The sequence below is a fragment of the Danaus plexippus genome, chromosome Z, assembly GCF_018135715.1.
Source record: "Danaus plexippus chromosome Z, MEX_DaPlex, whole genome shotgun sequence".
In the NCBI taxonomy this organism is placed as follows: domain Eukaryota; kingdom Metazoa; phylum Arthropoda; class Insecta; order Lepidoptera; family Nymphalidae; genus Danaus; species Danaus plexippus.
Window position 1 is genome coordinate 10091228 of NC_083559.1, and position 8908 is coordinate 10100135.

General features: G+C 31.8%; 2 protein-coding genes across 4 annotated transcripts in view; one reads left to right on the forward strand and one right to left on the reverse strand.

Moving 5' to 3' along the window:
- Positions 1–2004, reverse strand: part of LOC116777657 (discoidin domain-containing receptor 2-like) — a 39031-nt gene extending 37027 nt beyond the window's left edge. For all 3 annotated transcript variants that reach the window (XM_032671330.2, XM_032671328.2, XM_061526495.1), the window contains exon 1: positions 1677–2004. The gene's annotated coding sequence lies outside the window, so the exon portion shown is untranslated. The remainder of the gene's footprint in view (positions 1–1676) is intronic.
- Positions 2005–2636: 632 nt separating this feature from the next.
- LOC116777559 (ubiquitin-conjugating enzyme E2-22 kDa) lies at positions 2637–8651 on the forward strand. Its single transcript, XM_032671180.2, has 3 exons — positions 2637–2822; positions 5324–5476; positions 5542–8651. The coding sequence occupies exons 1-3, from the start codon at positions 2760–2762 to the stop codon at positions 5923–5925; spliced, it is 600 nt and encodes a 199-aa protein (XP_032527071.1). The 5' UTR covers positions 2637–2759; the 3' UTR covers positions 5926–8651.
- The last annotated feature ends 257 nt before the right edge of the window (positions 8652–8908 follow it).

The window sequence follows — 8908 nt, forward strand, 5'->3', positions numbered from 1 at the left end:
GGAGAACATTTTAATATTTAATAAGTCCTACAAATCTTTTAGATCTTGTGGTGAATGGCAAGACCCCTAGAACCATGATTAGCTGTCGTGATTCGTGACGCTGTTACGTTGGATTTTAAAATCACAATTCCAAATCTTAACGTCGAGTTTACGCGACGAAATAGCGTTTGCACTTTAGAAGATAGCTGCTTACAGCAGAGGGCTGGTTGATAGGTTGTAAATAACAATTATAATTGGGGCCATATAAAAAGAATATTAGTAAAAAAATATTTTGGATATCCCATATAATAATATGAAATTTTTCAATGTATGATGCTTTTATCAAAGCAGTCAAGTAAGTGATTTATAAATTGTCCCCATTCCAGATATTAAATTAACTGAAGATAAGTAATCATAAATTAAATGTGTCCAATTGACAATGTTGCATCACCAATCAAACATACATTCAATTATTGTAGCTGACACACTCTCAAGTCATGCATGGTCTAATGCACTGATAATTTACAATTCAAGAAATGACATAGAAATAATTAATTAACAGACACAAACTGTATAAAATACTTTCTATATAAAAAATAAACTTAAAAGATATAAAAATTTGTCAAAAAGAATTTTGTAACTACACCTTATCGTAAGTATGACAAAATAAAAAGTAAAATATTTACTAAGGAAAAAATATAGTTTTCATTTCATTAATTTTGCGATTGTTTCTTTAAGGGTATGTAAAATTTACTTTTTAATAAGTATAATATTCTTATTACAAATATGCATGTTATATGCTCATAAATTACTTTAAAAATTTTTGCTTGGTCACCGATTGTCATAAGTTGATACTAGTCATGAAAATGTAATATAGCCTTCATAGGATTTTTAAGCACATGAATTCTAGGGCTTATTGTAAGTGTTATTTATAATATCTCATATAAATTATGTTTCCTTTTAAATGCTAATCTGAGCTTCTCACGTTCCTGACTTATGAGTCACTACTTCCTCTCACATTAATACAAGATCTCAAACAAACTCTTAAATAATGTTATTTATTTAATGTTAATGTTTCAATATGGCTCTTTAAATATTTATAATAACAAGCTTTCAATATACAACTTATTTATAGAGTTCAGTTTTTAGTTTTAGGAATACCTTCTAGTTAACATTAGTACATTTATTTTTATTTCGAAGTAATAGGTTCACATTATAATTATTAACATAACAATGTATTATTGTGCTATTACAAATAACAGACAAGGTAAAATTAACTTATTAACTTCAAAACAGTGTAAATACCTTTATACTGTATACAAAGTACAATATAAACAAATTATATATTTTTAAATAAGTGATATTTATTTCGGAAGCAAGTTAAATTCTTTTCAATTAATGTTCTAAAATGTAAAAAATATTAAAACACCTTAGCATTATTATAATAAAACTTTCGTAACTAACAAGATACTGCAACTTCCATAGAAAAAGCTAAAAAGTAAATAAACGTATATCCGTCAACGGACGAAGTATACATAAGAAACAAGAGGGGCCTGTCCAAGCCCTTACTGTAATTTATTTATGTTTGAGCAAGTGTAGGCTCAACAAAGAAAAACAACATCGCTCTCGTCACATCCAGAGCTAAATATTTTTCGATACCTTTTAAATATAATAGTTTGTATTTGTATACAACTCACCTTTCTACGGCAGGTATATAGGTGAAACCCGGTAACATGGGGAGAGAATTAGCATAACTCTGTCCTCGCATTTCCAAAACCACCAGCCATAACTTTATTTTATTATCACTTAGCGACCTAATTCATTAACTACCGTCAAAATTTCACCATTTTATATTAATGTTCTGTTATAACCACGCGAAAAATGCGTGCACTGAAGTATAAAAATAAAATTATAACACCTCAATTCAATCGACCATGTTACAAAGCTCCGTCACGTACCAATATTCGACCTGAAGTAGGGCAATAACTTTGAATGTACTATAGAATAAAGCCCAGTGAGTAAAGTAAAAAAGTTACAATATATCGTATTATAGTCTATGGTACACAAGAGGAATGAATGAACAGTTTACATAGGTTAAATATTGTGACCAGTTGTATTATAAATCATAACTGGAACAACTAACTTAATAATTTTAAAGTTTTATCACAGGAAATAAATGTTTCCATTTTATGTTTTTTTATGTATCGCTAATATTTGTTAAAAAGAATCAGACTATGACGTGACAAGATAAATGTAGATGTTCGATAAAAATGCTAAACGTTTACTTTATCTTTTGGCCTATTAAATTTTCCCAGTGCAAAATATATTTAAATACTTATAATAAATATCAACCTTTGATTTTAGTACATTGTTGCCAAAAGAAATATATAGTTATTAAAATTCAAGCTATACTATTAATTTGATTGAAAATGGATTTTTGAAATTGAAATTAATTTAATTGAAAATGGAAATTTTTGTTACAAAATGTTAAATTCACTTGATAGTACTGATTTATTTTTTAACAACAGGAACAATTATTATAGTTTAGTGTTTATAAATTCTTAATTTCAAAGCTTATGAATGAATTATTGAATCAACATTATAGACAACACTATTACTTTTTACATTCATTCTATCGTTTCGTTTTTGATCGTTCATTCAGTATACCAAGTCCAACGCTAGGCATAAGATTCTAGTTTCTACCTGCCAAATTAAAATCAGCAATTTGCATCGTGTTTCTATTATTCTTTTGAGTAATATATACTACATAATTTATCCAAATGGCGAATATTGCTGCAAAACGTATAAAAAGAGAATTCAAAGAAGTCATGAAGAGTGAAGAGGTAAGATTAAATGTTTATCTAACTTTGAACATTCTGCAACTTCATTTATGGTTTATCCAGAAGCACTGTGTGGCTGTCATATTTTAATTACGAGTGTGCTGCTGAATGCGAATTTTCATTATTAAGTATTATAGACTAGTTAACATGAAATAACAAAGACACGCGTTTGGTGCATGATTCAGCATGTTCCGTATTTTGCGATAGTCATATTTGTTTTTTATTTAGCTTGAAAGCAAATAAGACAAAAGATAATTTTTTTATATCACGCGACAGTGGGTATTATTTAAATATGGGTTTTCTGCCATCAATACTAAAATACTATCATGGAATTCTTTAAATTTGTATGCATTGCATTTGCATCCAGTTAATAAAATCTAGCATATGTTTTACTTCATTAGTGTCATATATTCAAGTTTTGTACTTAACTTAGCATTAACAAACTTAAAAAAATTGTTGCTGTAATGTCTGTTCTGCTGATATTCATCTTAAGAGTAACCATAACTTAAACTAACACCAAAACACTATTTCCAATAGAAATATCTTATTAGAGTCTTAACACGTTTAGTTGTGCTCGTCCTCATAAATAAAGTTATGGGTTGTCTAAGTAGAAATAAAAACATTTTAAAACTCATGTGATAACAATATCAACATGGTTATTGATGTTTTGAACCAAAGATTGTGTGACCTCAACACAGATGTATACCTAAATATGTCAGATTGGTAAAGAATATGGCAACATTGGTTTATTCAATATGTTTCATATACTAGTATATGAAATGATTTAATATACATACACGCATTTGATACTAAATATGTTGAAAGTATATTAAAACTATTATATTTAAAATAATGGATTGAAATACAAAAACAATATAAACATAATAGAGAAATCCCAACAGGATTACAGTAACATAGAATGCCATCATTAAATAGAGGTTTTATTTCAAATAAACAGTTTTTTGCTCAGAAAGTTTATTTGTACTTTTGCCACAGTGTTGTGAAGTATAGCCCAATCAATCTTATCTTTTATTGAATAAAAGTAAATTAAATAAAATGTATTCTATAACAGTGACATTCTGCAATCTATTCTAGACTCAAGAATGGATTAAGATTTACAAAATTATAATGAATGTGTAACATTCAACTTGTTGACTTGACTACAAGTCTACAATACTACTTAACACAATTAAATTAATTTACATGTGCTTATATTATAACACTCCACATTACTGAAAAGAAGTGACATTGTTGTCATGGTTGTATTATAATAATTTGAAATATTGTACTCATAACATAAAAAACAAAGGAAACATAAAAATTGAAAAATAATGAAATATAGAAACAATAACTTAAAATAATACAATACAGTTATTTGTACGCAAAAAATTTAAATCGAAAATTGCTTATATGATATAATTAATATTTTGTAATTAAGTCGGAAGTCATCATACATATGTTAAAACTATTAACTATCTTGATTTTCTAAATATTTTATAATCTTCTTTAAAAGTTCATATTAAATAATGGCGAAGAAACCTGTTTGTAATAAATAAAAAAGTGTAAATACCTGTTATTATACATCAATGTAATTTTTGCAATTCCTAACCTATACATTATGTGCTCAGCTATATACTATGAATTAATTCTCGTCTGTGATTTATGCCATGGTGGTCTCAAAACCTGTTTTGATGAGAATATCTTTCGAATTAACTTTTAATTACCTACATAATGTCCATATGTAGTTTTAAAATTTCAGTATTTACATTTTTATTTTTATTTATTTTATAAAAAAGTGTTATCATTTATGAGTAAACATTAGTTGCCAAGTTCAGTTTCCTTATGTCGAGGTTGCAGTGTGTAATACTAATTGTGGTCAATTGGTCTGCGCGGACTTCAATGATGGCTTGAACAGCTCTGGATAGTCAAAGATCAATAAGTATTAAGTGGTGCTTTGATTTTCAATGTCATACAGTCCCAGTGTACTTGTTAATTTTCTATTTTATTATTGTATATATATATACTGCTAGTGAGTGAAAATTCTTGAAATTAACAATCCTACTAACACTTATTGAGAATGGTTAATGTCGATATTTACGAATTAAAATCTTGTGGAGTAAAATTTATTTATAATTTTTTATAAACATGTGTTATTTATAACATGATGCCAAAACTTCATGTCAATAAAATACTTTTTTAAAGTTCATTTTGTATTTTTGAATCATTGACGTCATACCCTTTCCAATGACACGAGTGCATACTGCCAAAGTCTTTGTTTTTAGAATAACGAACATTGTTTTTATATACAATGTTTTTATTTTAGTGAACTAATGTAATAAACTTTTTCTACACATTTACGTTGTCAGATATAGCTGTAAATGAGGTAGGGAAACGATATCGTCCCCTCGTGTGTCCGAGTAGCGAGGAAGCAATTCAAATCTTGAGCAGCAATGATTCAATTTATCCCCCACAGATAACTTTAAATTATTTCCTTAAATTTTTAGGTAGCAGGTGGTGCAATTAAACTGGAACTGGTTAACGACAGTTGGACAGAGCTTCAAGGCGAGATCGCAGGTCCATCGGACACGCCGTACGAGGGAGGGACCTTCGTCTTAGAGATCAAAGTACCGGAGACGTATCCATTCAATCCGCCAAAGGTGAGGATAAGAAAAAATATTGAAAGCAAAACAGAAATGAAATGTTACAGAAAATTTATTTCCAGATCCGTTTCGTTACGAAGATCTGGCATCCGAATGTGTCTTCGGTGACGGGCGCTATATGCTTGGACATCTTGAAGGATCAGTGGGCGGCGGCGCTGACGCTGCGGACGGTACTGTTGTCTTTGCAGGCTCTGCTCTCGGCAGCGGAACCGAACGACCCACAAGACGCTGTAGTGGCCAAGCAATACAAAGAGAACCCTCAGTTGTTCCACATGACCGCTAGACATTGGACGAATGTGTACGCCGGCGGACCAGCCAGTATCGTGGAGTTCAACCAGAAGGTTCAGCGTCTGTTGGACATGGGAGTAGACGAACACGACGCCCGCGTCGCTCTCTCCACGTACGACTGGGAGCTGGAGCGCGCCACCGAGCAACTCTTCAGCTAGTTTAATCTTATTGTATTTAAAACTACCCTCTTAAGAAGTAGTTTCTACCCGCAAATATCTACCCAATAGTTATATATTAGCTGTACCGAAACCATATTTTGTCTGTTTTCTTTTTTTTATTTTAATTAGGTGATTTATTAATATCTCTAATGATGAAAACCGTCGAATATAAGTTTCTGCCAGCCATGATAATTGCAATCTCTCTTCGATTTTAATCCTGCAGATCGAGTACCTATAGACACATTTGTAAACAGGAAATCGTTCTCGCAAACTGCCACGTGGTGAATGAAAAGTGTTGCTTGATAGTATACGGTGGATACGTTAACATTAAAAATAATTTTTATAAAATGCAATAATTGTTAATTGTTTTCAGGGGACATTTATTTCATAAAATGTTATTGAGTAGGACGATCGGCTGTTGGACAACATTATCTGTGTTATAAATAATAAAGTTCCATTGATTCCGTCAGTCTTATGTTATGCATAAACAATGCGTAGCTTAGGTTAAGTTATCCTAACCTTATTTATGGTTGCTAAATATAAATTGCCCTAAAAGTGAGAATAATTTAAAGGTTTAGTTCTTCGTCGGCGTAAAATTGTAAGTTTATGTTTTAGTGTAAGGATTTGTGGGATGAAGTTTGGAATATAACGAATGTTCTACAAAAGTGCCTGATTCCAGTCACCTGACCTCAAGGCCGTCTGTAACTTTCAAAGTGCTCTCCATTGAGATCGCTCTTCATGAGTTCTATTGTGATATCGCGCACGTCACCTGCCCTGTATCATAAACCTTTCATAGTCCAGCTGACTTAGTCAACGAAAAAACTAACTTAACAGAACGCATACTAACAGAATACCATACAATTATATACATAGTATATATTGCAACAGGCTTCCTATGTAACGTACCGGCATAGCGTCCCAGCGGTTGACTTCAGAACATCTTTAACAATCAGTGTGATAAATGAAATTTAAATTAGAATTAATCAGGTGCTTTTGATGTAAGTGGTAGGCGATGATAGAATATTTTAATTAAGTTGATAACAAACAAATACAACAATAAAATAATAATATGTCGGCGTCAATGATAAAAATGTATTGATTAAAATAAAATCGATTACCACTCGATTGATTTGTAAACCTCGGCGTTTATTTTTCGAAAGAAGTCAATTGATTTATGAATTAAAAAATTTTGCGTTAATGATTAAAATGTGTTATTCGAAATAAATACATAATTAGTCGATTGATTTGTAAATAAAAACAAATTAATATCAAAATTACTTTTCATTGTCAATAATAATTTTAGTTTCATTTATAAGTAAAACGACTCGGACGTCACCAACCGATTGGTTGGTGACGTTCGAGTGATTAGTGATTAGTGAATCAGGTGAGTTGTGAAGAGAGGGGACGGCTTCCATATAAGCAAGACGAATCGACGATGAGCCAGTTCTCATAGACCCCGCGGAGATACAGACATTCGCTGCCAAGCTAAGGGCCTCCGACGGCAATCCTCAGGCTCGCTTGCTGGCAATGTGCCAGCACGCGGGCATGTTGAGTGCCGTGGGAGCGTTCAAAGCCAATGGCAATTAGTTGTTTAGATTAGGCGTCCCAGACACCCCTCCTAGACCCTGACAATAAACATATGACCGACAGTACAGACATAAACGTCCTCAAGACACACAAAGACGAGGTCCCGTTTCTTACGCGTCGCTCCGGCGTTCTGCCGTCGGGGGGCGTCATGCAATCCCATCTTCCGATGCCATCCTCCACTCCACTTCAACGACGTACTAAGCCGAGGTCCGGCCTCTTAGAGGCACCCTTGGGACGGGCGTATATCTCCGTCGGGCCCTTCGGGCCTGAATTAAACTGGTAGGTTCCATCGGGCCATCCACCACTCCCGGTGGCACTGTAAAAGCCAATAGGGTTAACAGCTACAGACAAGTCGAAAGTCGAAAAAAGATGAGCCAGTCGTGGTTCGGCAGCCGTCCTGTTCACAACTCATAATTGTGGTCAACGGATCCGCCTGAATCACATACCTATTTTAATGATACTTATTTAATAAGTATTATAAAATGGAGGATAATTCTTACAACCGTGAGACTTCAGAGCCACCTAGCTCGCCCATACTTCAATCGCGAGCCGACAAATACAAAAGTTCAAGTTTTAGGATTAATTGTCGTCCATATAACTTATGTGACATATCGTTTGGGTGTACTAAAATGTACTTAAATTAGAAATTATAAATTCAATAATGTATTTAAAGGCACCTTCTAGAACCGTCAGTAATTTTCGGACCTTACCTATATATAAGAACGAATTATTCGTAAATAAACGACAAATTTTGTTTCTAATTATGGTTGTGGTGTGCTAGTAACGTATTTGTGTGGACGTTTCGGATCACAAATGAAACATTTCCAGTGTATCCATAACAAAAACGTTAGCAACTGTTTGATATTTCCAGCAAATGATAAAAAATTGAGAGATTGAATATTTCCAAAAAAAGGTGCACGTTTTTTTTTTTTTTGTAATTTGGTAGTAGGTCAAAGCTTAGTACTTTTCTGCAACAGTAATTTATTACTTGAGTATATGTTGTGGGACTATTTTATTTTTATATTTAGGTTAACTTCCGAATATTCATTTAACAACTTATAATTTTTGATTTTTGAGTTGCTGTAAAGAATTCTTGTACGATTATAAATATTAATAAATATTTATGAAACACTTACAAATTATTTTACTTATTCAAAATACCAATTAAAATTGTCATTAAACGTAAAGTAGACGCACAATTGCAATATTTTTAATGAATCCAAAAACAAAACGTAAGGATGAAAATAGTTAAGTGAGAAAGTAATTTATAAGCAAATTATAGAGGTTTGTTGAATTAAGAACATATGTACTGCTACATAATGATCAACAATTATAAATGTTTGTATACATTTTTTTAAAACAAAACAATTCTAAAAACAAAATCAAGAGCCACAAA